Raw genomic sequence first — 27,417 nt, 5'->3', positions numbered from 1 at the left:
TCGCCCCACCCCCGCTCCTTCTGTCCCCGCCCCCCTCCCCCCGCCCGCCGCCGCCGCCGCCGCCGCCGCCGGCCTCAGGCTCCGCGCTCCGCCCCTCGTGCTCCCTGCCTGCCTCTCCGCGGAGCAGCGCGCCCGCCCCCTGGTGGCCGTATGTCCTCATGACGCCCGCCCGGGACAGCTCTGAGCTCCTGCCCTTCCGCAGCGTCAAGGCAGGCTTTCCAGGGTCCTCCCTCTTCTCACTGGACAGTTAGGGAAACTGAGGTTTCAGCAACCTGATAGGACCCACAGGGATCCAGGCCTAGAAGAGAACTGCGGGGGTCTGGCCTGGGGTGGACCCCAGCCCTAAACTAAGTAGATCTCCAAGTGTGGTCCCAGGACGAGCAGCCTGACCGTCACCTGGGGGCCTGTCGGAAAGGCAGATCCTGAAGCCGAAACTCCGGGGTGGGGCCCAGCTCCCTGGGTTTTAACAGGCGCCCCGGGAGCTGCTTTCTGTTCGAATGTGAGAATGGCTGGCCTAAATTCTTTAATCCTCACAGCTCTGCCAGAGATGGTCCCCATTTCACAGATGAGAAAAACAAGCATCAGCGAGGAGAGGAAACTGACCCGTGGCCACACAGTGGGTGAGACGGCAAGGCCAGCCCCTGGCTTCTCACCAAAGGAAGGAGAGGGGGACTGCCAGGGTGACCCCAGCCACCCTGGGGATGAGGGGCAGGACCCTTTTCTGACAGAATTGATACCTTGCCAGGGGCTCTCCCTCCGATCCCTCCGCTTACCCACACACCCATGTTCTGCCTCAGTCTCTCCATTCATGGTGAGAGCCCCTCCAGGCTCAGTGTGTGCTCCCACTCCCCCAGGCCCCAAATCCTTCAGGACCCCATCCCTCCCCAAAGCGCAGGCAGCACATGCACGGCCTGGTCTTCACCTCTTTTTAGATCTCACAGCTCACGAACACCTCAAATGCAAAGTGTCCAAAACTGGACTCAGCTCCCGCACAAAGCTTGCTTCTCAGCCCACTCCCCTCTCAGTGAAGGCGTCAGCCTGCACCTGGCTGTATGCACCAGGAACCCAGAGTCGTCCTTTTCTCAGCCCTCTCCCTCCCCCTCCACTGCCTTCTTTTTCACCTCTTCAATCTCCTCTCTGTCCACCTCTTATTACCACCACCCCAGCCCTTGCCCCTTCAGCTCCTGTCCCCTAGTGTCACTTCCCACCTGGTAACCCCATTTTCTGGGCTACCTAGTCACCTGACCACCCACCAGTTCCTTCTCTCTGTCAAGTTCCTTCTTGCCTCAGGGCATTTGTACATGCTAATTCCCTCTGTGCAACATCTTTTCAAGGCTTCCCCTTCTGTTCCTCTGAGCATTTGTTCCTCTTGTCACCTTGGGCTGATGCCCCCCCCCCCCCACTGAACTGTGAGCCCACTGAGCAAGGTTCTTCTCCTGGTTCCGCCTGGTTCTCCTCCCCCTTATCCCTAGGGGGGAACAAATTCAACACTTGATAAATACCAAGGTTTTTCTCAATCCCAAACCTACCCTGCCTCACCCTCCTTGGCCTGTGGACCCAGGCCCTCCCTCCTAGGCCCAGGGTGTCTGTAAGGAATCACAGCCTCCTGGGACAGCTGGTCTTTCTCCCTACCCCACCCCTGGATGCTGGGAGCCCCTGCCTGAGTCCACAGCACTGCCATGTGACATGCAATCTCTGTTCCCACCCTGGTCAGTCCTGATGATGACAAAGCCCATGCTCACCTTAGGTTCCCATTTGTCCCCTGGCTTGCTGCCCACTGGGGCTGCAGGGGTGACGGTGCTCATTCTGCCTGGGACCAGAGTGGGAGGCAGGATTGCAGGCTGTGACCACTCCAGATGTTCCCCCCCTCCCTCCCCGCCCCTTGCTCACCTCTGGGCTGCAGTCCTTCCTGCCCAGCCCTCCTTTACCCAGTGCTGGGGACCTTCAGGCCACCAGAGCTCCATTCACACAACAAGGCCCAGGACACCACCTCTCTTTCTCGGCCCCAGACTTTCAAGAAGGCCTTGGTTCTGTCGGGGGGAGGGCGGTCTTTACTTTTCCTGGAACCAGAGGCAGCCCACTGTGGATTAGCCAAGACTCACCCCTGGAGAATGGCCTTAAACCCTGATCTTGTGCAGGATTTGTGGAGCATTTGTAGTCTTTCTATGCTCCATCCGACCCAGAAAAGATGGCGTCTTGTAGCTTTTCTCCCTCCCAGGTCCTCCCTCTTGCTGCCAGGACCTGCTCAAGCTTCACTTCTATTGTGTCTCTGTCACATGGCAAGGACAGGGCCTCATTCAGGCCTCTACCCTCTGTTATCTGCCACCAGCGTCCTTATGTGTGACTCATTCCATTGCCCTTTCTGACTTGGCTCTCGGGACGCATAGCCTGAAACGCTTGGCTCAAACACAGTCTAGAAATTCCAAGTGTGAACACCTCCTTCCATCTCCCCGCCATCTCACGCCCCTGCTGGGGCCTCACTGCCCTTGCCCTCCTGCTGGCCAGAGGCTCTGGCCTCCCAACTGCCAGCAGCAGGCTCTTCTTGCCTCTGTGCCAGAGGCTGGGCCTGGCTGCGCTGGTGTCAGAGGACGCCTGATGGGACGAAGGCCTGCCTCCCTCCCACTAATGCCCTCAGCATGTCTTCATTCTCTGAGTTCAAAAGACAGATCATGAAAAAAAAAAATCCCTTCTGACAGGAAAACCACAGCATTTTAGGCTGTGACAAGGGCAGGTGAGGCGGGGATTCAAACCCACATGCCTGGAGGAGGTGTCCTGACTTGTGGCAACCACCCAGGGGCTCACAGGAAGTTGGCCCCAGGCCTGCCAGCCTTGATTTCCTTTCATTTCCAGAACCCCTGCCCTGTGGCATCTCAGGACCCTACCTGGGGCAACGGGAGCAAAACAGGATGGGTAGGACTGGGCAGGGTAGAAATGAGAGCAGTCGCCAGAGCAAGGCCCGGAGGCTGGAAGGGAGGATCAAGGTGAATTTTCTGAGCCGGCTGTGCAGCTTAAACCATATGGATAAGCCCGTCACCAGCGTAATGAGGTCTTCAAAGTGCACTGAAAGGGCTTGCGAGGCTCCCTCAGTGCGGGTCTTCTCGGGGCATTCTCTGTTCCATAGCCCAGCGGGCGTTAGCTAAGGCAGCAGGCAGAGGAGGAGGAGGAGGCTGCGACTGTCAGAAATGGTGTGAAGCGGGGCGTGACCTCCTGTCAGCATACAGGGCTGCGCCTCCAGGCCCCAGCGAGCTTTCTGGCCTGAAGTCAGAGGATCATGAAGAAAATGCTGCCCCTTCAGGCAGCAGAAGAGGCCAGGGAGGCCGGCCCTCTCTGCCCTCTCTGCTCTCACTGGGCTTCTCCTGAGGTCACTTAACTCCTCAGCTTGTGTCTCCCCGTTTGCTCCTGTCCAGCCTGTGCACCCCCAGCCCTCTACTTGACCCCCAAGGAGCTAAGGGAAAGCATCCCACGGGACCTAGAAAGGTGGGCAGCTGTGGCAAGGCTGGTTGCTGTACCCCACCAGCTGATGGGCCGTAATGGGCTGAACAGCCAGGCCATTCCCAGGGGGCCAACCCAGCACACCTCCCAACCACCTGGACAATGAGGAAGTGACCTGTGTTGTCATGGCTATCCTTCACTCATCCCACAGGGAGCCCTCCGGGTTGGTGTTGGGACAGGGTGACCTGGCTCAATCCAAGACTCTAACAGTCACACAAGGCTGAGTGTTTGGGAGGACTTCCTGGAGGAGGTGGGGCAGAAGGCCCTAGAGGCAGGGGTTCTGAGGCAAAGGATCGGGGAGGTTTCCCCACAGTGTGCTGGAGAGAGTCTAGCTTCGGGATAGTGGGGCCATTTATTTTATGTTATTTTTAGATTTTTGAATCCTTCTAACTCAGCAGGGCATGGCAGGCACTTCATTTAGGTGCTCCATAAACGCTTTCTGGCTAAATGAATGGATGCTGGATGCTTGGCCCACCCGTGAAGAAAGGAAGGACTGCATGGTCTCACTAGTCTTAGTACATGCCACGTGGCTCAACAGCAACACTTACTGAGCACCTAGTGTGTGCAGTCAGCCCACCTGGGAGCTACATAGGGCATGACCCTAAGGCAGGCCGCAGGTGAACCGGGTGGGAAGGGTTTAACCCCTGCCCCTCTTGCCCACTGGCTTTGAATGTCCTCCCGCAGGAAGGTGTCTCCCCTCCCTCTCCGTCTCTCCCAGGAGGTGCCCTCCCCAGGCCACCCTGCTTAGACCATCGCAGCCTGATGGCAGACTCGGGGCCATGCTGGTTCTCACCCACCATTCCATCTATTGTGGAAACCTGCGTGCTGGGCCGTGGGGCCTCCATGCTGGGTCAGCTGTGATGGGACCTGGTACTCCCAACCTGGGCTCCAGCTCCTCCTTGGTAAGCAGAAGGCAGGCCCTGTCTCTACTCCTTGCTCTGGTCTGGGGCTCTACCACCGATGCTCCCACTTGGACGACGGCCGCCCTTCCAGTGATGCTGGCCTCTGGCTTTTTGGGCCAGGGAGGGGCTGGGCCTTAAAGGAAATGGCTAGGTTGCCTGGTCAGGCTACTCAGCCCTAAACCAAGTAGGGCGAGCCCAGTTTGTCTGACAATACACAGGTGCCTATAAGATTGGCAAGAAGCCCACTGTTGATTGAGCATTGCCCTGACCTGGTTCTCTCTGTTTGACACGGTGATTCCAGGACACCTCCCAAGGGCAACTCCATTTTCACAGCCCAGCACAGGACTCAGAGGGGCAGTGACCACCCCATGGTCACACCATACAGGAGGGAAGTAGACCTTGCCCCACTTGGCCTCTTATAGCCATGCAGGGGATCGTGACTGCCCAGAGTGTTGCCCCCCACTTCCTAGTCCTGCAGTGGGGTGAGATGCTGTGTCCCTCCCTCCCTTTCCCGCCACCCACCAGGATCCCCTTCCATTTTGTTCTCTCTGTCAGTGGCTTCTCCTTCCCGATTTAAGTGCCCGGTGACTCACAGGCTTCTGAGTGTGAGTGTGCCTCACACGGCTTACCTCCAGCCTATCACAGTCCTGCCCGGAGCACCCTGTCCCCCCATCCCCAGTGGTTCTCCTCTCTTTCTGGGAAGGTTCTCCTTTTCCATCTGGCTTGGATGGCTAGGAGGTGGGCAGGGACGCCTCCTGGGTCATACTCTCTCAATCCCTCTTCCCCAGGAAAGGCGAAGAAGGTTTTATCAGACTTCCATTCATTCCTTACCCGTTCGTGAGCCCTCCTTGAACCCAGTCTGCGTCCAGTCCCAGCCCTGCCCTGTTTCTCTGCACAAAGTGGGCAGAGGAGAACCCAACTCAACCTGCCCCCAGTCACACAGTTCACAAAGGCCAAGTGGGGACACGCGCTCATGCATTCTTACTTCTGGGGCTGTGTTCATGCTTTCTGGGCCCATGCACAGACCTTTGGGCATTAAGCGTTAATCTTCCCTGGCCCACACCACTTCTAAAACTTCCTCTAGCTCTTCCCATGACTTCTCTGGCTCCTGTTTGGAAGCAGGAACCAGCCAGGGTCCCCTGTGTCTTTAGAAGACCCGGAGAGTGTTGTATATTCAGGGCGCTCAAATGAGGGAACTTGGTGCCAGGTTTTGGAACCACTTTCCTTGTGCAGAGCCAGATGCTGAGAAGCTTGACCTCTGGGGGAGCAGTGGCAGGCTCTGCAGGTGGGGGCTCCCGGACAGAAGGTCCTGACCCAGGGGGAGAGTTCACACCTTCCCAAGGGCTGACTTGGGAAGAAAGTTCTTCAGCTGCCCTCAAATCCTCACACTCTCCCTGTCTGCTGCCCCACCCCCCAGTCTACACACAGGGACCCAGGCCTCGGGGCTGGAGAAGACCCTTGCTTCGTAGCATCAACGACCCCCATTGCCTCCCCTCCAAGCCAGGCCTGAGCTGAGCCTCTGGACCTCATTAGTCCTTTGAGGAAGGTTACGTTATCCTTCTGCTCTCTGTCAAGGAAATGGAAGCAGGGAGAGTGTCAGGGAGCAGCCTGACCCAGCCAATGATCACACAGCTGACGGGTAAGAACATGTCCTGCCGCTGTCCCCGCTCACACCTCTCTCCTTGATGCTCGGCCTAAGCCAAGGCTGCACGGGGCACAGGCGACCAGGGGAGGGCCTGTCACCTGGCTCTCAGGACGTGGGTGGAGCCTATCCAGAGGCTGGGGGCTGTGCCACAAACACCAGAGGACAGATAGCCTCTGTCCCCTGCCCACAGCCTTCTTGGCATTCAGACAGCTGGGTTTGCCCCACACAGAACCTGACCTCACCCAGAATTCCCCGCCCCCAAGGGAGTTGTTCTTCAGGCATCTCTGCCCTGGAGCCATCCAGACCCTTCCTGGCCTGCCCCACTCCAACCCATGCCAGGGAGCCCAGGGCATGGGACCTCTTACTTGATCTCTGTCTGGCCGCCTGCCTTCCGGGCGATCTGCACCAGCTCCTTGCCATAGCGCTCCTCGGCTTGGGCCCTGCAAGAACAAAGCGCCGGCTCCATGTCCCCCCTTCTGGCCACAGCGACCCCTGAACGTCTGTGCTGGAAACTGAGGGTCCACCCAGTCAGCCACTGCGGGCCCTGTAGGCTCCTCCTTGAGAACGTTAAGTTCCAGCCCTTCTTTGAAATAAATGTTAGCCAAATACCTGCACATTTGAGGGGACGTCAGATTCTTGGCCCACTGAGGGGAGGCCCAGGCTGGGAAAAGCAGGAGAGTCACACTCCCAGGGATTGTGGGCGGGGGATGTTTTCCTGACAGAAGCTTGGCTGGGAGGGTGAGGCTGCTGCTTCCACAGCCCCCGCCCCGCCCCGCCCCCTGCAGGCCCCCATCTGGTGTCTGGCTCACCTCTGCCTCAGCAGCTCCTCCACATCCTTGCACATCTTCCTGCCATCCAGCAGCCTCTGCAGCAGCACCTCGTAGCCTGTGTGGGCCGTGAAGTCCCTGCACTGCAACACGGAACAGAGGAGCGCCTGAGGGCGGGCAGGGTGAGGACCCCACTGCCGCCTTCAGGGAAAGTCTCCCTGCAGCCACGAAGCCCTGACCTGCCAGCCGCCTCCCCCACACCCCCACTTAAGGACTGGGGCTCGGCTTCGCGCAGGCCAGCAGGGCCCTGTCCGCGGACGCGCGGGGTGTTGAGCCCACCCGCGATTAGAGCTCCCAACCCAGGACCGCAGCAAGTCCAACACGAGATGGCCGTGGAAGGGCCCCCTCCAGGGCCCCGGGAAGACAGCCTTACAGGGTGCCCCGCACGGCTTGCTGCTGTCACATTCCCCATAACCCTATCATCTCCCTGGTCCAAGGGAGCAAACCGAGGCACAGGTGGCAGAGGCTGCCGACAGGGACGTCACTGCCTTGAACTCAGGCTGTCCAGCTCGAATCCACGCTCTCCACCTCAACACCACATGGCTTCTGCAGCATCAGCACCAGATGTTTCTTGATGGTCAACTGTGTGCCATTTGCTATGCCAGACTCTGTGTGTGGACTCAGGGAATCCTCTCGTACCCGCACGGTGAGATGGGCATCGAGAGTGACCTCTGCCGCCAGAAGGCGCGCACACCCTAACACACGCCTAGAATCCCTGGCACATGCTAGCACCCTAGGGCCAGCCCTCAAGCAAGACAGTGGGGAAAGGGGCATCTTGAAGAATTCTCCTGGCCACAGCTGGCCCGCCGACCAGGCACTTGTGCAGACCATCCTGGTGCTCCTGACCGATCGGATTCTCCTTTCTCAGCCCTGGAATGGATTTTGAGCTGCTGCTTCTGGAAGGTGGGGAAGGGAGGTCGTACTTCCAGGGTCTCCTAGGACATCCCCCCGGGTCTGAGGAGTGGGTCTTAGGGCCAGGCTGCACACAAGGCTAACTGGCAGGGGAGGGAGATCGAGAACGTGGTGAAACATTAAGCTGAGAGCTGGGTCTTCCTGCATCTGTGACCTGAGCCTGGCTCCAGCGTCCATGCTTGAGGAAGGACCCCTACTCCCACCCCTAACCCCCTAGGATGCTGGGCCAAGCAACTGTAAATTGAGACAAGCCCTGAGATTCAGCTCCTAGTCTGTCTTCTTTTCCATCCTCATGGACCACCCCACCCAGAGCCTCGGAGACTAGAGAAACAGTCTGCTTTCCTGAGCATACATATCATAACCCCATCTCAGACACAGTGAATCAGTGGGGCCACAACCCGGGGGAGGCAAGTCTAGCCCACCTTAGAGTCAAGAGCTGATGGTGCATCTTTCCCTGCCCTGTGCCTCTCCTCAAATGCTATGTGTGGGTATGTAGGGAGAGGCAGGAGAGAAGTCTAAATCCAGGAGAACTTCCCACAGGAAGAGGCATTTGAGCCAGTTTCTAGGAGAGAAGGTGTTGTTCTTCGAGGTGTTAAGTAGCATCAGACACGGTAGGAAGTTCAGAGATTGCACAAATTGCCAGCTCTTCCTCAGCAAATTCAAAATAGTGAAATTTCCAGGCCTATAGGACACCTAGGACTCCAAGTTTATGCCCTCCTCCATAAGCATTCCTGGAAAGTCCCGAGGCCCAGGCTCAGCTGCCCCCGGGTACCAAGCAGTGCTCGCGGGCCCTGCTGGCTATTCAGGGCCCCAGCAGAAGGAAATCATCCCCAGGACCCCTGCCGGACTGTCCTGGGTCAGGCGTCAGCCCCCACATCTGGGCTGGTGTGGTTGATCCAGGCTTTCATTTCTCTGGCTTTTCTGAGTGGTCATTAGCCCACTAACTAGCCAGCAGACCAGGGCTTTCTGCCTCTCAGCCCCTGCCCTCCCTCCAAAGCCAGCTGGCAGAAGGTCATGACAGCTGGGGAAGGCGAGGAATCTGGAGCCTCAGCCTCCTATTCTCTCCCCAGCAGGGAGGTACCCTGAGCTGGACACCAGTGCTTTCAGGGCCCAGTTCCACAGACCACCAAACTAGGAAACATCTTGTCCAGTGCCCCTCAGTCCTCAGGGAGGCTGAGGCCCTGAGAAGGGAAGGACCAACTTCAGGAAGCCCAGGCAGAGGCAGGAAAAGCGTGTGGACTTGCAGGAGACCTGTTGCTGCTCCACGAAGCCTGGGAGAGCCAGAAGTAGCCACCCGCTCCCTCTTCCTCCCCCTGTCCCCCACCCTGCAGCAGGACACTCTGCTCTACCCTTCCAAGGACCCTGGTCCCAGCTCTATAGGGGAGCCCTCCATCTTTACGGAGCTGCCCAGAGTGAAAAGACAAGCAAAACCAAACCTACATTGGCCATTCCGTAGGAGGCAGAAGGCAGCAAGGGGCCCTGCAGGCTGGGTCCCCAGGAGCTCAGGTCCCCCAAGTGCCGCAGGCTCCAAAAGGGTGTTCAGCCTTTGCTCAGAGCCACAGTGGCGTCAGCAGCTGCTGTGGCCAAGTGAGCCATGGTCACAAGTGATGAGACTGTTCTGAGGAAGTGCCTCGTTCCGTAGGGGCTGCTCCCTCCCAGCACTGTACCCCTCCCCCAGCCTGCACCCTCCTCCTCACCCCTACCCCACCACCAACTCCAGGGAATGAGGCTGCTCAAGCTGCTGTTGAGGAAATGAATGAACCAATCATTCAATTAAATAATCAATCAGTTGTATAAGTTCATAGTCCAGGCCCCACTGCACATCACCCCTGCAGGAGCCCCCCTGGCCTTCCTTCCCAGCACCCACCCAGCTCCACCCTCTAAGTGCCAAGGGCTCGCTGCAAGTCCCTCTCCTTCACTGGCTCATAGGTCCACAGTGCAGAAGCTACCAGGCAGGGCCTCGCTCCTCTTCCATCTACCCACGGCCTCTGTTGCCTGAAACCCACCCATGGCCTTGATCTTAGTGGAATTAGGTCTAAGAGTCACACACTAGGAACATCACAGTGGTTTTCTTTTTTCTTTTTTTAAGATTTTATTTATTTATTTGTCAGAGAGAGAGCACGAGCACAACCCGGGGGTGGGGCAGGGGGAGAGGGAAAAGCCGACTCTCTGCTATCTGGGGAGCCCACCGCAGAGCTCTATCCCAGGACCCTGAGATCATGACCTGAGCTGAAGGCAGATGCTTAACCGACTGAGCCACCCCATCACAGCAATTTGCTTATTGAAAATGCCTCTCACTCACGGAGGTAAGGACAGTGACAAGGAGACCCACAGAGGGGAAGTGACAGCCCAAGATCTCTCAAGGGGTAAAGGTCAGAATCTGGGCTGTGAACCCAGGCCCGCCTCTCCCCAGGCCACATACCTACATCGGTCATTCACAAGATAACCAGCACTGTTTTTCATTTTGAAAAGTCAAAAAATCATTTTGAAAGATCACTTTTGAAAATGATGACTCAAATTCTTTCCAGCTTAAATCAAAGCTGTATTTTGGGCTATCGTTCCATTCCCATGGATTCCCAGAGACAGGGTCTGAGCCTAGGCAGGGTCAGAGGAGCTCTTCACTGGAGAGGGGCCGTGCTGGCTCCACAGATGTGCACACCGGGAAGCAGTGAGCAGCCAGAATCCGGGCCTGGCCTGGTGGCATCCCGGGGCAGTTCACCCCGGGGAGGGTGCCAGGTGTTGGGAAGCCATGGTTCCCTCCTTTAGGAGGCTTGCTCAAGCCAGGTGTGGGAGCCCAGGCCATCACACTGGCCATGCTGGGGCTCCCTTCCCCCCCCACCCCCGCAAGGCCAAATCAGAATAGCAGGAAGTCTCCTGAGGCTCTAGAAGGAAGTGCTCAGGGGAGACCTGAGCAGGTGGAAGCCTATTCCTACCTCAGCCTTCAGGCAGTGTGGGGAAGGCCCAGGTGCCCCTTGCTGCCCAGGGAAGCCCAGCGGCTTCCTTCTCCAGGCAGGTCTACCTGTCAGCCATTGCGCTGGTCCTGCCATGGCCCCACTGGGTGGATAGAAAGACAGTCTTTGTACCCACCACGACTTCCCCCTTTTCTTACCCATATCACCCTTTGGTGGCTGCAGGAGCTAGACCACAAAGATCAGGGCCTGAGGGATTTGGTGGCCCTTGGTTTCCTCATTTAGGAAGTGGGCACAGAGGTCAACCTCTCCCCCCTGCCCTGACAACCTGCTGTTCTAGGGAACAACCCCCTCAGGGCAGACAGAGGCTGCGGTCAGGGAGGTGCCCAGGCCGTGTCTGAGAAACAGTCCAGACTCCGTCAGACTAGCTGTGGGTTCCCAGCTCGGGTCATTCTCCCTCTGGCAGGAAAAGGGGCCCAACAGTTCCCAGCACCTGAGGTGTTCTGAGAAGTCATGAAATGATGTGCACAGCTCAGAACGGTGAACAGAGATCACAGCATGTCGGGTACAAGGCTGAGGATTATTACCCCCATTTTACAGGTGAGGAAGATGGAATGCAGGGAGGTCACCTAATGTGCCTAGGGACAGGCGGGGTTTGAATCCAGCTCTCCCAGGCCAAGATCTTAGCTCTTCGCCTCCCAGTCTCACGCCTCTCTGCAACTCCCCAAGCTCAGTGGCTGATGGGCAAGTGGTATTCTCCAGGCCCTGCTCTGTCCCCGCCTGCCTGTCACCACCCCCACCAGGCAGAGGCATGAAAGGGGTTGGAGCATCCAGGAACCGGCTGATGTTCTTCCTGGGGCCCAAGTGAAGGGCTGTGGAAGGGAGCTGGGAAGAGCAGCTTTGGGACTTTCTGTTCATGAGAACTACCTGACAGGGAGGGAGGAGCCGCCACAAGGGGCCGCATGGAGCCAACTGCTGGGTGCACTGCCAGCGGTCAGAAGTGGACAGCTGCAGGGAGCAGAGTAGGTCATCCTTGGGGGGACAGGCTCACCAAACAACCAGGAGAGAAAGAGCTACCCCGGGGGCCTCTGCCACCTGCTCTTCCCAGAGCTCCAGGGAAATAAGACTTTTAACCCCTTTAGAGTCACGGACCTCACAGCCCACCCTGTCTGAGGAGACACCGTAAGCAGTGGTTATGGGGAGAACACGGCAAGTGAAGAAACGGGCCCCGTCCTTTCCCCATTGTCCCCATTGTAGGCTTCCCATGTGGAGTCTGGAGACCGGGAATGTTCAACTGAACAAGAGAGTGAAACTCTGACATAAGGTTGAACTGGAGTTATACAGAGACTAGAAAAGGACTAGAAAAGCTCTAACACATGCCCAGGCATGGGGAAGGGAGAACTAACAGCAACTTTAGGAGGTGGAAGAGAGAAAAATCAAGTTGCTGGCTTGTCCCCTACCAGGCTCAAAAACCATTTTGTAAAATGTTAACCATTTCTTGTTGAAAACCTTTCTAATGTCTACATGCTATTGGGTTGATGGGCTCTTCATTCTTTTTTAATTTTTAAAATTTTTTAATATTTTAGAAAGGATATTATGTGTTTATTTGACAGAGAGAGACACATCGAGAGAGGGAACACAGGCAGGGGCAGTGGGAGAGGAAGAAGCAGGCTTCCCGCTGAGCAGGGAGCACGATTCGGGGCTCGATCCCACGCCCTGGGATCATGACCTGAGCTGAAGGCAGTTGCTTAAAGACTGAGCCACTTAGGTTCCCCCATTCTTTTTTTAGCCTTAAAAAAAAAAAAAAATCACCTTTTATCCGTGGGAGAGGAGACAGGAGACTAGACTCACTCTTCTCATCCCAGATGCCCCAGAAGCCTGGGACAGCCGTCCAAGCAGGCATTTGGGGCGGCACAGTCCCAGTGTCACAGAACGGACCTCTGCGGCCAGCGTGCCTCCTGAGCTTGCTTACTGGCAACTGTTTACTGTTGCTTGTCTTCTGTGGACTGAGAAGACAACTGGAGGTAGTGAGCACTGAGCTCTCCAGGAGGCAGCTCCCTGAAGGCGGGAAGTGGGTCTGTTTCTCTGCTGGTTCCCAGAGCCCAGCATCTGCAGCGCAAACACATTGGACAAGCGCCAAATAAATGTCTGAGGGAGGCCCTCGAGAGGATGTGGCTTTACGACTACTAGCTCAGGAGAGGTCCTATGGGGGAGACCAGATCATTGGCTTGCATTGCAATGACTCATCACCCAACACCTTTACATAAGCCAGACAGATTCATGCCCTCTACTTTTTAAAGCAGTATTATTCTCTCCATTGTACAGACAAGGAAACTGAGGCTCAGGCTGGGTCAGTCCATGAGTAGCAGCAGGGCCCTTTCCACTGCCCTACAGCTACACCTCACAGTGGGGCTCATCTCCACCATTCATAGTTGGCAAATTGAGGAAGGCAAAGGACCAAAAACCCAGGTATGGCTTGGATGGTTGGGTGGAGAGTTGGATGACCAGAGACTTCAGTAAGCAAGCTAGTTGCTTCCCTAGAGTATCCAGGGGAGGTTGGGTGAAGAGAGGGTCCCAAACCCAGGCACTCGAGAAATCACTGAGGCCTGTAGGCCTTTGTGGGGCCATCAGGAGCATAGGGAGTGTCTGTGGCTGGTGTCCCTGCTGGGACTCTCAGGAGTAGAGGGAGGGAGGCCAACTCCAGATCAGCACAAGGAAGGGCTTCCCAAGAGCCCAGCTGGTCCCAGATATGGTTGCACAGGGCCAGTTGCATGAGCAGGTGGAGAGCACCCCCTCACAGGTTAAGGATTCCACAGGGAGGGTGAGCTGGGTCAAAGTGTCCTTGACCCAAGGATCGGAGGGATCCATGCATAAGCTGATAACTGTGGGGTGACTTAGAGCTTTTCTAAGATGGCCCAGGGTAGGTGCCAGAGGGACAGCCATGAAGGCAAAGATGGACTTTTTTTTTTTTTTTAAAGATTTTTATTAATTTGACAGATCACAAGTAGGCAGAGAGGCAGGCAGAGAGAGAGAGAGGAGGAGGAGGCAGGCTCCCTGCTGAGCAGAGAGCCCGATGTGAGGCTTGATCCCAGGACCCTGGGATCATGACTTGAGCCAAAGGCAGAGGCTTTAACCACTGAGCCACCCAGGCGCCCCAAGACGGACTTTTATTATTAAAGAAAAAAAGCACACTGAATGCAGTTTGATGAGTGACACTGGGTTCAGCAGGGCTGACAGGAGCTGGAGATTAAAAATGAGTTTCCAGAGGATTCCAGCTCTCCACTGAGCCCCAGCCTCCCTGGGGCCTTCAGGGCCCCTGACCCAAGCAGCCGAACAACAGAGCAGCCCTGCTGGCTGGGGCCCCTCTGCGCATGGCCAGGGGTCACCCCGTGCCTTTCAGGGGCCTGTCAAGGCCTTGTGAACTTTCAGATCCTCCTGGGAATCCCACCTCACCAGGTGTGGGGGGCAACACGAACACCAGAAGAGGGCCTACTGTGTATGGGGCAGTAAGGGGTAGGGGCGCTTATCTCAGTGATACTGACCATGGGTACTGGAGGAAAACAAGGATGAGAGGGGTTATGCAACTTGTCCAGGCCCAATCAGCATTTGTGTGGGCAGGCCTAACTTTCAACCAGAATCAGCCTGGTTTGAAAGTTTTGGGCTTTTAAATAAACCTCCACGGATTAGCAGGAAGGAAAGATCTCCTGCTATAGCACTCCCCTCCCCCCAAGTCGGTGAGGCCCTGCCCACTTCCCCTTCCCTCTCTCAAGTCTTAAAGGCCCAGCTCACCACCCCCCCCCAACTTTTTCTTCCTGCTTTATGAAACCAAAACATGTAGAAAAAGTAGAACAGGGGAGGGACAGGGAGTGAACACCAGTCCAGGCAGAGTTCCGCAGATGGGAATGAGCCCCTGGGGTTCAGGAGATGGGAGGTCAGACTCACAGAGCTCTGACTGGTCCTAGTGAGACTTGAGCAGCTGTCTGAAGAGGGAGCCTGAAGCCAGCTGGAGGAGAGAGTCAGGAGCAGGTGTGGGGCCTTCCCAGGAGGGAAGGGGATCCAGGGTTCCCTTTCAGGCTCCAAGTTCAGAGGAAGGGAGCTGGGTGGGATGCAGGACTTAGAGGCCAGTGCTCTAAATATTTTGTCACATAGAATCCTCAGAAACCCCTGGAATGTCAGGACAGTGCCATAATTATCACCCCACCTTATGGAGGAGCACGTGAGGCTCAGCAAGGTGAATGACGTGCTCAGGTCACATGGTTCCTCTATGGCCCTGCCACACTTATTTGGCAGCGGGGCTCCCTTGATCTAGCACTAGGTGGAGTAGGAAGCAGATCTGAGTGGGCAAGGGTGGGTCAGGGAAGCAGTGGGACGCAGAGGATGGTTGATGGAGGAAAGGAGCCATACCAGACCCTGAGCCCCGGAGGGGACGGACCCCTTCAGCAAGGACAGGCACTGTCCAGCCCCTGCCTGTGGCCAGCCACACGGGGCTCCTTGCCACACAGGTTTCAGTTTGTGGTGAGCAGCCAGAAACCGGAGGCTGGCCCTAAAGGCCCACCTACTGCCCCTGCACAACCTGTTCTCCAAGTGTCACCCCTCCCACACTGCCTACCACTCCCAGGGGAGGCCCCATGGAACCCCACCCCAGGAGGAAGTCCAGGCAGCGGGATGTGGCAAGAGTTCAGGCATTGGGTTCTAGTCCTGACCAGTTTCATGCACACAGTCAGTGTGAGCTTGGGCAAGTTACTTAACCTCCTGAGCACAGAGTCCCTCCTCCGTAAAATGAATGTGTACCTATGGCCCACCTCTGGGCTGGAGTACATGGAAGAGCCCAACAGCGGGCCCCTAACACGAATGCGTTCCTGGAAAATGGTGCCCACAGTGTTGAGGACATATTAGGTCAAAGAAAGGAAATAAAAAAGGGGAGCTAGGTTTGAATCTGGGCTGGAACACTTGTTTGGACTGGTGGCTTCTAATTTCTCGGACTCAATTTTTTTTTTAATTTGTAAAATGGGAAGAACAATTGGCCCATGGGCCCTTGCAGGGGTGACAAGGGGTGTCTTTGTGGCTGTGAATGCTCCTCCCTCGGGCGTGAGACTTGCTCAGGAGACAGAGATGGAGGCCTGGAGTGGCAGAGATGCTCCACAGCCACGACCACACCCTTTCCCGAAGGCAGGGACACACCCCTGCAGCCTCTGCAGAAAGCCCTTTGGCCTCTGCTGGCCTTGGCAGGTTCTAGGTCTCAGCGATGACCCTGGGCTCTGGCTGCAAAGCTCTCTAAGCCTATGTACAAGCTGGCCTCTGCTCCTGAACGGGGTCTGCACATGAGGCTCCTTGCCTCTATGAGGCCTTTAATGGACATGTTGCCACGTCTCTATCGTCTAACCACAAACCTCAGTTTAATACAGACAAGAGGCCAGAGGTTCAAAGAGAAGAGGGACTCATCAGGGCCACTCTGTGAATGCAGTAGACTCAAAGCCGGGCATTGGATTCTAAAGGCAGCGTGAGAGACAAAGACAGCGCCCTCCAAGGAAGGGTTCTGTGTTGGAGACTGGCAAATGGCTTTGCGGTGCCCAACACAGCCATGTGTGCCTCTGGCGTAGAGCCATGCTACAGGAAAATTTATCTCTAAGTAGAGCAAGATGCACCCCCAGACCCTGAAGTGCTGGCCTACCTGAGGGACCCCTAGGCAAGCTGAGACCATGCATGGTTTAACTTTCCCTCTAGGCCACTAGGAAGTCCGGGGCCAGAAGTCTCAATTTTCAAAGGCCCCTCAGGTCCAGGCAGGCCAAGACCAAGGCAAGAGCAGACATCAGTTCCCTGCAGGACCTTCCCACGATCCACTGAGGAACCTGGCGACCCGGCCGGTGTTCCTTAAGAGTGAGAGCCGGTGGGGCCTCAAGGAAGCCCAGGAAGCCAGAAGGTATGGCAACTACAGAGAGGATCCCGCCATCTGGTGCTGGTGTCCGTAAGGACTATCACTCCGACATGGAAGAGGGTGGAAATTGACCCTGGAATCAAAGGAACAAATGTGGCCGATGCCAGAACCAGGAAAACCAGACTCTCTAAGGAGGGGGTTTCTCCAGTGTGCCCAGGCTGGGAGAGTTACGGAAGGTTTGTCAGAGACTGGTGGCCAGTCCAGGCTGGGCAGCCGCAGGAAGGCTCAAACCTCAGCTTCCTCACATATAAAATGGGAACAATAAAAACACTTCCACAGGGGCGCCTGGGTGACTCAGTGGCTTAAGCCTCTGCCTTCAGCTCAGGTCATGATCTCAGGGTCCTGGGATGGAGCCCCTCAGGGGGCTCTCTGTTCAGCAGGGAGCCTGCTTTCCCCTCTCTCTCTGACTGTCTCTCTGCCTATTAGTGACCTTTCTCTCTGTCAAATGAATAAATAAAACATAAAAAAAAAAAAAACCACTTCCATTCAAGACCTCGAATAGCCAATGATGTTGAAAAAGAACAAAGTTGGAAGACACACTTCCTGATTTCAAAACTTACTACAAAGTTACAGTACTTTAAATAGTCATAAAGAGAAACCAATGGAAGAGAATAGAGAGCCCAGAAATAAACACGTATATGACTCTCAACAAAGATGTCAAGATCATTCAATGGGGAAAGGACAGTCTTTTTGACAAACAGTGCTGGGAAACTGGATATCCACATGTAAAGGATTAAAGGTGGACCCATTCCTTACACTAAACACAAAAATTAACTCAAAGTGGATTAATGATCTAAATGTAAGAACTTTAGCTCTTTTAAGCGTAAAACTCTGAAAAGAGAACATAGGGGGAAAGCCTCAAGACATTGACTTTAGTAATGATTTCTTGGATTTGACACCAAAAAGCATAGTTAACAAAAGCATAGTTAGCAGAAGAAAGAATAGATAAATTAGATTTTGTCAAAATGAAAAACTGTTATGCATCAAAAGATACTATCAAGAGAATAACAAGACAACCCACAGATTGAGAGAAAATATTTGCAAACCATATATATGATAAGGGATTCATATCCAGAATATATAAAGAAACACAACAAACACAAATAATTCAAAAGTAGACAAAGGACCTGAATAGATGTTTCTCTAAAGAAGATAGATGGTTAATAAGTACACGAAAAGATGCCCAACATCATTAGTCATTAGGGCAATACGAATCAAAACCACAGTGAGACATCACTTTATGCCCAGAGTCTGCTGTAATTAAAACACACGGGGGTTGGGGCGCCTGGGTGGCTCAGAGGGTTAAGCCCCTGCCTTTGGCTCAGGTCATGATCTCAGGGTCCTGGGATCGAGCCCCCATCGGGCTCTCTGCTTGGCGGGGAGCCTGCTTCTGCCTCTCTCTGCCTGCTTCTCTGTCTACTTGTGATCTCTGTCAAACAAATAAATAAACTCTTTAAAAAAAACCCACACAGGGGCACATGCACACACACACACACACATACATATGTACAGGTATTGATGAAGATGTGGAGAAATCAGAACTCTCATGCCTTGTTGATGGGAATGGAAATAGAACACAGCTGGGGAACACAGGTTGGAATTACTGAACTGGTTAAACATAGGATTACTGTATGACAGCAATTCCACTTGAAGCTAATGCCCCAAAGACCTAAAAGTAGGGATTCAAATGGATATTGTACACTCATGTTCACAGCAGCATTATTCACAATATTCAAAAGGAGGAAACAGCCCGAGAACCCATCCACAGATGAATGGGTAAACAAAATGGGATCTATAACGAGAATGGAATCTTGTCTAGCCACAAAAAAAATGAAATTCTGATGTCTGTTGAAACATGGATGAACCTGTTCTTTTTAAAGATGTTATTTGTTTATTTGAGAGAGAGAGAACAGTGGGGGGAGGGGTAGAGGGTAAGGGAGAAGCAGACTCCCCACTGAGCAGGGACCCCAGTGTGGGACTCGATCCCAGGGCTCTGGGATCATGACCTGAGCTGAAGGTAGCCAGTTAATGGGTTAACAGACTAAACCACCAAAGCACCCCGAAATATGGATGAACCTTAAAGACATGCTGAGTGAAAGAAGCCAGACACAAAAGGACGAATACTCTATGATGCCACTTCCGCGAGGTTCCTGCCATAGGCAGATTCCTGACAAGCAGAACAGAAGTAGGAGACGGGGGAAGGAAGGTGAGGAGTTATTGTTTCATGGGTACAGTTTCTGCTTCGGATGATGAAAAATTCTAGAAATAGTAGTGATGGTTGTGCAACAGTGTGGATGTAGTGAATGTCACTGAATCGCAAGTTTAAAAATGGTTAAAGTGGTAAGTTTTATATTACATTTATTTACCACAATTTAAAAAAAAGTAATGGTAGAAGATTATAAGGCTAAAAAAGCAAAAACCAAGCTCTAGCCTAGACTCATTCACAAGTGGGTCAGATGAGGTCGCATCAGTGGTATGAGCCAGATGTGTGCTCCGTGTCCAAGGTGACACTGCACAAAGCTTCACCACGATGGTGGGCGCCCATGCTTCTCAACCCTGGCCGCATGGGGGAAACACTCAAGAACTCCAGAAAATACTGATGCCCAGCCTCCCACCCTGAGATTCAGATCTAACTGACCTTTGGTGTGACCAAGGCACTGGGACCTTGGAGAACTACGGTCCTACGAGATCTGGCTCCCTGTTACATTTCCAATCTTAACTCCAAGTACTCCCCATCACAGTCCCTTGGTCCCAGCCGCACGGGCCTCCTTGTCCCTTGAACACATGGGGTAGCCTTCACCCCATCGTCCCTCCCCCGGAGGGCTCAGCTTCTGTTTTCCCCTTTTCTGCGGCCGGGAAGCCCTGAGCCCCATCTTGCCACCCCATCGCTGTGCTGGCTGTAATTTCTGGAGTGCCAGCTGGTGCTTCCTATTGCCCAAGAGTGGATGCTGCAAACACCAGCGGGAAGGGCTGCCATTCGCCCACCCTCTCACCCAATGTTCAGGGCGCCAGATCTTCGCAAACTACACGCCTCCCACTAACCCCGAAGTGCACTCTGAGCCAGGCCTCAGAAGGGAGCAGCCAGGCCTAGCCCAGTACCCCCAAAATCCACCTCGGTGACATCCCCAGGCCCACACCTCCTCTATGAGTTTTCTCTGCAAAACAGAAATAAGAATACCATGTTTGCAAGGCTATTGTTGGAATCAAATGTGTCCTGTCACTTGAAGCCACGGGAATGACTCTCAGAGGGCAGGATTTAATATGCAATGGTGAACAGAGTTAGGGAGGCGTTCTGGGAATCAGGGGGCGCACAAATGTGGCTCAGCCTGGAGGTGTGCACACCGTCGCACTGTCGTAATTCTGGGAACTTGAGACCCTGTTTCTGTTCTGCTCACTCCCCTGGCCCTTAGCACTGCCCTTCGCCTTCCCCTCTTCAAAGCCTTTGTCTGAGGTGACCATCACTCTGATGTTTTGCAGGTGAGGACACCGAAGTTCAGAGAGGGGCAATCCTTTTCCAGAGCCCAGCAAGGGAAGGTGGAGGCCTGGGTGAGGCTTCAAAGAAGCGTTTGACTCCTGAGTCTGGAGGGAGACCCCGCTGGAGTTGGTCCAGGGCGGCGCCCCGGTGTGGGCAGCCCCTGGGGAACAGGGGGCTGCTCTCTCTTGCTGGAAGCCCAGGCAGCTTCAGTTTCCACACCACGTTTCCCTTCATTGTGTGGTTTGTGGCATCAGCTAGACTTTGGGTGAGGAAGAAGGGCATCCCGCCCACGGCCTGCAGCCTCCAGCCTCCTTTGCATGAGAGGAACACCCACCACTGGAAAGCCTGCAGCAGAGCAGAAGAAAGTGTTTCTACCACGACCTCAGGCCGGTCAGGACCTTTCACAATCCGGCTGGGGCCTTCCCTCCCTACCGAGCTCCCCGCACCCTGCTTTGGGGCAGAACACTGCCTCCAAAACCATTGTGCCCACTTCCCACTGGCACACCTTTGCCATTCCTTCTGCGGGAGTGCCACCTGCCCTCCTGCCACCCCCCAAATCCCTGCCCACCCTGCGAAGCCCAAGCAGGGCCCCCTGTCTCCATTCCTGGGGTTCCTGGGGAACAGCCAGGAAGGGTACACAAGTCCCTGGGAATTGGAGTACAAAGAGGGCCATTGAGAAGCAGATCTCCTTTCCCACTTAGAATGAAAGCGAAGGTGTGGGTGACTCTCTTGCCTGAGACTGCTCCACCCAGTAAACCTCCCAGACCCCCAGCTGCGGGCATCGCAAAGGCAGAGCGGGCAGAACCACCGACCCCTGCAATCTTCTCTCAGCACCACCCAGCAGCCTGCATCCTGTGGAAGGGGCACAGGTCAACCAGCTCTCCAGCCCCTGAGCCACCATGTACCACCAGTGTGCACAGAGCATGTGGAAGAGCTAAGACTATCAGGCCCCAAATTTCACCTAAAAACACCATCTTAGGATTGAAAACAAGAACTGCTTAGTTTTGTTTTTAAATATTTTCCTTTTCAATGACATAAATGGGGGGCCCCCTGGGTGGCTCCTTTGGTTAAGTGTCTGACTCTGGATTTCGGCTCAGATCATGATCTCAGGGTTGGGACCTTGAGACCCTGTTTGTGAGCCCCATATAGGCTTCACACTGGGTGGGCAGCCTGCCTGAGAGTCTCTCTCTCTCTCTCTCTCTCCCACTCTCTTTCTCTGCCCCTCCCCCACCCCCTCCCACACCTACGCATGCACTTGCCAGTGCTTTCTCTCTCTCAAAAAATTAAAAAGAAATAACATACATAATCTGTGTTCACTTATGGAAAATTAAGGGGCAGATAGAAAAAAATAACCCTATTTCCAAAGCCATAGAAATCAACACTAACATGCAGGGGACCCCCACCCCCATTTGTCCTACACGATTTAGAACTCAAACAAGAATAAACTCACCTATTTCAGGGGCAGAGTAAGATGGCGGCCCACAGGCCTGGGTGGGAGTCCCCGCTCTGTCCCGGACAGGTGACCCTGAAGGAAGCCTGCCCATGTCTCCATTCAGGAGATAGGAGGACACTGACGGAAAGAGTCTGTCCCCAATTCCTTCAGACAGACGCAGCCAGGGAGGCACCGAGAAGGCAGTGGGTAGCAGCAAGGGCAGGACAGCTAGGCCCTCCCTCTCCCATCTCCTCGTGGTCTATGACATCCGGCTGCTCAGGAGGACCCATTCTTCAACCGCTGGCCTCCTTGACCTTTGAGGCCAAAGCCCTACGGCAAGTGCTCCCCCAAAGTCTGAGCAGCTTTGGTTCCCAGCAGAGTCCATCCAGGCTCCGCCCCCCCCCAGCCCCAACTGGGCCACTCTGGCCCCTTCTTCCTGGATCAAAAGGCTCCTGCCTGTCTAGAAACGTGGTCCCATTCTCTCACCCAGGAATATCTCCTCTTCCAGGAATCCACTCAAGGAAATAATCCGCAAGTGAAAATTTTTGATACACAAGGATCTACCCATTGCATCTCTATCCAGAATAAGGAATAACTGGCAGCAGCAACCTGGCAGTCTAGCAACAGGGGATAGGATAAATGCTGAACGTCCAGCAACAGGGGATAGGATAAATGCTGAACGTCCAGCAACAGGGGATAGGATAAATGCTGAACGTCCAGCAATAGGGGATTGGATAAATGCTGAACGTCCAGCAATAGGGGATTGGATAAATGAATCATGCCTGTGTCTACCAAACCCACAAGCTGGACTGGGTAGCCATTAACAATGGTGTTTTGAAACGAGGAAATCACACCCACACCCACACATGTTCAAAATGGAATTATGTTGAAAAGCGGAGGGGAGGGGTGTCCACAACAACGTGAGTACACTTAACCCTACTGAACTGTACACTTAAACGTTAAGATGGTGAAATTCATGTTAGGTATATTTTACCACAATTATAGACCAATTTTAAAATGCAAGAAAAACCAAGCCAGGGAGAATACAACACTGTGTACACAATACAGTTGCACCTGCGTGAGATACTCTTAGGGAAGCGCAGCAAAATATTACTGGTTGTCTTCGTGTGGTGAGACTAAGGGTGCTTTGTTACCTGGTTTTCTCTATTTTCTTCTTTTCCTTTTAGAATCTTACACTGATTGATTTTGTTGCTTTAGGAGGTATATACATAGCTTCAAATGCTCAGAACAGAATAGGTGCCCAGAGAACATGAGCCTCTCCTGATTCTCTGTGAGGCCCCAGGGCCATGATTGGTAGGTCCGGGGGGCGGGGCGGACAGGCCAAAGTGGGGCCTCTCTCCTAAATTGGGAAACTCAGAGTCTCAGAGCTGGGAAGAGGAAAAGGCAAGAGCCTCTTGAGCCGGCATCTGTGGGAGAGATGGGCCCATCTGTAGCCCCCTGTGTGTCCCTAGTGAGTCATCCCCCCCACCCAGGAAAGTGGTGTCTGCCTCAGTCCTCTGCGTGTTGGGGAGCTCAGCCTCTCCTAGTTTGGCTGGTTTCTAGAGGAGGCTGGAGCCTCACCTCAAAGGGAAGCGATGTGGCTACAAGTCAGAGGGCAAAGTTCGGGCTTACTCTCTCCACTCCCTTGGTAGTTCTTGCCCAAAGCGAGGGGAGATGTCACTGTAGTATGTGGCCCAGCCTCCTTAAGCCCTTACTTTGCCTTTAACAGCCTCAAAAGGGGTAAGATGTGGATCTCGATAAAACCTGATCCAGAACTAGATCTTCCCTCTTAAAACAATATCTGGTGGCTCTTTTGCACAGGTCTGGGAGGGAGCGGGAGGGTGGGGTGAGAAGGCACAGCTCAGAGCCCAGCCCCTCCCTGTGCCTCGCCCAGTCATTAGGGAACCTTTGTCTCCAGTGTTGGACAGTGACTTCCTTGAGGGCCAGACAGTCTCATTCACCTGACTGGATGTGGGGATAAGGCTAGGAATCCAGCTTAGACCACCTCCCAGAGGATCTCACTTGACAGCCATTTGTAGAATAGAACTAAAGTGAAACTAAGGAGAAAATGGGTTCAGGAAGGCGGTGGGACCATGAAGACATTCATTGTTCTTAGATTTATTGTACAAAAACTGAACACTACCTTGCTTGGTAAGGCTGTTGAAGATGCAGACAGATGTTTTCTGCAACAGAGTTTGGCTGCCTGCCTGGAGAAGAGCCACTGGCAAGGAGAGACTGGGAAGTGGGGGACAGGACCCCGCCTTCTCTGGGCTTCTGTGCCCCTCAGATTTATGGCTGAGGCAGGGTTTACAAGATCAAAAGCCGTCTCAGCTCAAGTACCTGGTATTTTCACCCTCAGCTTTGTGTCACTGACAGGCCCTGCTCTGAGGCCCAGCCACCAATTTCCTGCAAAGCTGCGATGCCCCTTATCATCTGTATAACAGAAATCAAATTATCCCCTCGCCCTGTGTCTAGTTCACCCCCACCTCACTCCACAAGTGGACTGCATCCCGGTGTTTTGCCACAGGAGAAAGTAGGCTATAAATAAATACCGGTGGCCACATTGATAAAATGACAAATACAGGCGTACTGAGGGACAGAACTGGCCTGCTCCCACGCTGGATGTTCCCACCACCTCTGAGCCATTCTATCTGCTTTTAAGAATATTTTGGTCTCCTCCCTTGCTCTCAGGCCACCCGCTCCCTGTGAAACTGTCTCTAACCATTCAGGCCCAGCAATATTTATCTGTCACCAACTGAATGTCAAGTTCCACGTAGACCTCTCCTAACTGCTGTGTCTATAAAGACCACATGACTAAGCTTGTTAAAATCATGGGTAAGATTAGAGTTCATAGGCCCTAATTAAAAAATGATGGGGCATCTCATGTGAGTAAAGTATATGAGCTTTAATATAAGCTCTTAGCTCCTCGGAAAGCACTTTTGTTTCCTGCTCTTACGACGAACGAGTGCCGGGAACAGGGCTAGCTCTCACCTGTGTCCGGGATGGTTGAGGGTTGAGGGTTCGGGATGTTAACTGCAGTGCTGTGGTATTAGACATGATCCTTCTAGTTCAAGGGCTTCCTTCCACTACGCAAGACTACTCATTTTCGAACTGTGAGGCTGTGAGGTTTAATGCCTTGGGCTTGGGGTGGGGGCAGGTTGGGTTCTGTCTCTAGTACCCCCACAGCGGTTAGATCACTATGTCTTTCGTGTTACAGATCTGTCTGTAAATTGAGCTTCCAGTTACTTCCATCAGCCTCATCTGATCTTCTTACTTCTCTGGGTGGCAGAAGGACAGAAATTTCCCCTCTGTTTTGTTGATGTGGCCCAAAGATCCAGTGATCCGCTGGGTTGAGAGAGGGTGTTAAAGCAACCTGGGTGAGGGCCCAGACACTGGACCTAGCCTGTCAGGGTTTAATCCCTGCTGTGTGACCTTGGGCAAGCTACTTAAGTTCTCTGTGCCTCAACTGCCTCTTGTGAATAATAGGGACGAGATCATCTACCTCACCAGTTTAAATGAATGAATAGACAAACAGTCCTTTGAACAGCACCTGACTCATCTTTAGTACTCAGTGTTAGCAGTCCTTGTAGGCTGGGCTGGGCCAAGCCCCAGAGAGATGGGTTTAAATTCAGAGCCCTGGGGGCAGTGATGCTGACAGTGACCTTCTGGGGCATTTCCCCAGGCTCAGGGTGAGAGGATCCCATGGGCCACTTCTCTACCCATCTGCCTCTGGCCTTCCCTGGGCTAGATCCTCACTGGAGCCCAGGGAGGCAGCAGGGGAGAGGAGGAGGAACCTGGAGCTCAGGAAGCCTGGGGTGGCTCAGAGGTGGGGCAAGCCCAGAGCATGGCTGCCTGTCCCTCAGCCACAGGTGGGCTCCTTTCTTCCTGCTGCTGCTGTCCCTGCCACACCCTGGCCCCCACCCCACACACACCATCCCCCACTGCCCAGATCCTGCCATGGGGAGGGTCTCCTCATCTGCTCTGGGCTACAGAGCACCCTGGATATCTAGGCCCTACCTCTTTCCCCCACTTTGCACTCTTAGGCAGAGCAGAGGTGATGACTCACTGCCCCACCCCCTACTGCCACACCGCCCCTTTGTGTGGGCCCAGCTGCCAGCCTGGTGCTTGGCTTGGGCTGAGCCAGGTCTGTCTCCATTGGCATCTCTGACCTGAGCCCACCTCTTGTTTATAGAGTTGGGGAAATGGAGGCCCAGAGAGGAACGGGGTACCCTCCCCAGATGGCCCTCAGCCCACTGTGTGGTCAGGGCAGGCGGGAAGCAGGCCATTCGCACGCTGGCCACAGGCCCCAAGCAGAGCACAGCCCGGAAGGGAAGGAAGGCTTGGCTCGTTAGCTCTCATCCTCCTGGCCGCAGGCCCCAGGAAAGGGCCCAGGGAGGGCCAGGCTGTTGGCTGAGTCTGAGCCAGCTGAGTGAAGGGCCAGGGAGTCCTCTGCGGGGTGGAGGGGGGTGCCCTCAGTACAGCCTCATTCCCCGGCTCTAACCGGAGGGGTCTCAGCGGTTTCCCACAAGCCACTAGGAACAGCCAGAGCTTGAGAAGCAAAGGGAAAGATAGAGGCACAGCTGCAAAAAAAGCTGAGGGGATCTGGGGTCCAGAGTGGACTTGCAGGCTGTGTGTGGCCCACACCAAGCCATTTCACCTCCCGAGCCTGTTGGGGGCTATCATTTCATGGGGGAAAAGGACTTGAAGGACACCTGCACTGAACTGAAGAAAGTAAGCAAGGAATTGCCCAGGGCCTGCAGCCTCCTCAGAGAACCCCAAGAGTCTGTGAGGAAGAGAGATTGTGTGAGGGGCAAAAGAGTGATCATTTGGCGTGCCAGCAAGGTGCTGGGAACTTGATTACATGAGCTCGCCCCTCTAAATTCTCCCATTTTCCATTGAGATGCTTATTAATATTGATCTGGACTGTGTAGCTGGGGAAAGAGAGGCTCGGAGAGGTCAAACAGCTCCCCCAGTCGCTAAGGAGCAGAGCCAAGACCCAAATTCAAGTCTCTCCGGTCCCCAAACACTTGACCCCCTCCCTCCTTCACCTCACATGGCCTTCTCAGTTCCCACCCATATATTAGATCCTCTTACTAAGATCCTGCCGTTGGGGGCAGGGTCTCTCCGAGAAGTTCAGGCCTGAGAGTACAGATGACATCCCTCACCCACTGTGGTGAGGTTCCCAGAGCAATCAGTTCCCCAGACCAAGGACCCCCTTCCCCTTCCAACTCAGAAGGGACAGAAGCCCAGGTTATGCCCCATCATAATTAAGACCTCAAATCAACTGCTATTTTCATGAGAAAACCTCCCCCCTCGAGCTGCATCCCCGTTAACATCCACAGGGCAATCCCAGCCCAGCTGGCCTCCCAGGGGCCCATTCCACTTGCTCAGTGTCCCAGCCAGTCTTCACTCACCCAAAAGGCATCTCTGAACTGGAGCTGGGGCATCATCGTAAGGGGACTGCCGCGGCAAAGCTTGCTCTCCTGCCACAGACAGGACTGAAGGAGGGCCAGGAGCCAGGCGCACCGTCCCAGTCCCGACAGGGCTGGCCCAGGCCCCCCCCTCCCTGGCCGGCGCCGTCTGCAGCGCCTCAGAAGGCAGCCGCAAGCCAGAGAGGAGCTGCCGGAGGGAGGAAAAGGGCTCAACCTGTTTTGTTTGAGGCTAGAATCGGCAGCAAAATGAGGAAGGAGCAGTGGCCGTCCAGCGATGGGAGGGCGGGCCCTGGTGTCCGGCCGGCCCCCCGCCAGCCCTTTGGTGATGGAGACACAGTCCAGGCTGCAGGACTGAGAGCACGGATGCCAGCCCCCGGTGGGAGGCAGTAGCCAGTGGGGGAGGCAGGCTGGTGCACTGGCCAGGCGGGAAGGCAGCCTGGGGCCTGCACAGGAAGG

The 27,417-nt window shown here is 54.6% G+C and overlaps 1 protein-coding gene across 1 annotated transcript in view; it reads right to left on the bottom strand.

Moving 5' to 3' along the window:
- Positions 1-27,042, bottom strand: part of LOC111153380 (proline-serine-threonine phosphatase-interacting protein 1-like) — a 33,519-nt gene extending 6,477 nt beyond the window's left edge. Inside the window, exons 1-3 of the mRNA XM_022512375.1 lie at positions 26,944-27,042; positions 6,849-6,949; positions 6,405-6,479 (exon numbers count right to left, since the gene is read on the bottom strand). Coding sequence (XP_022368083.1) covers positions 6,405-6,479; positions 6,849-6,949; positions 26,944-26,979 — 212 coding nt within the window. The 5' untranslated portion in view covers positions 26,980-27,042. The remainder of the gene's footprint in view (positions 1-6,404; positions 6,480-6,848; positions 6,950-26,943) is intronic.
- Between the last annotated feature and the right edge of the window lie 375 nt (positions 27,043-27,417).

This window comes from Enhydra lutris, unplaced genomic scaffold, assembly GCF_002288905.1.
Source record: "Enhydra lutris kenyoni isolate GAN:26980312 unplaced genomic scaffold, ASM228890v2 scaffoldscaffold31, whole genome shotgun sequence".
Lineage (NCBI taxonomy): Eukaryota > Metazoa > Chordata > Mammalia > Carnivora > Mustelidae > Enhydra > Enhydra lutris.
Note: the sequence above shows the minus strand (reverse complement) of the source record. Positions and strands in the feature narration are given on the sequence as shown.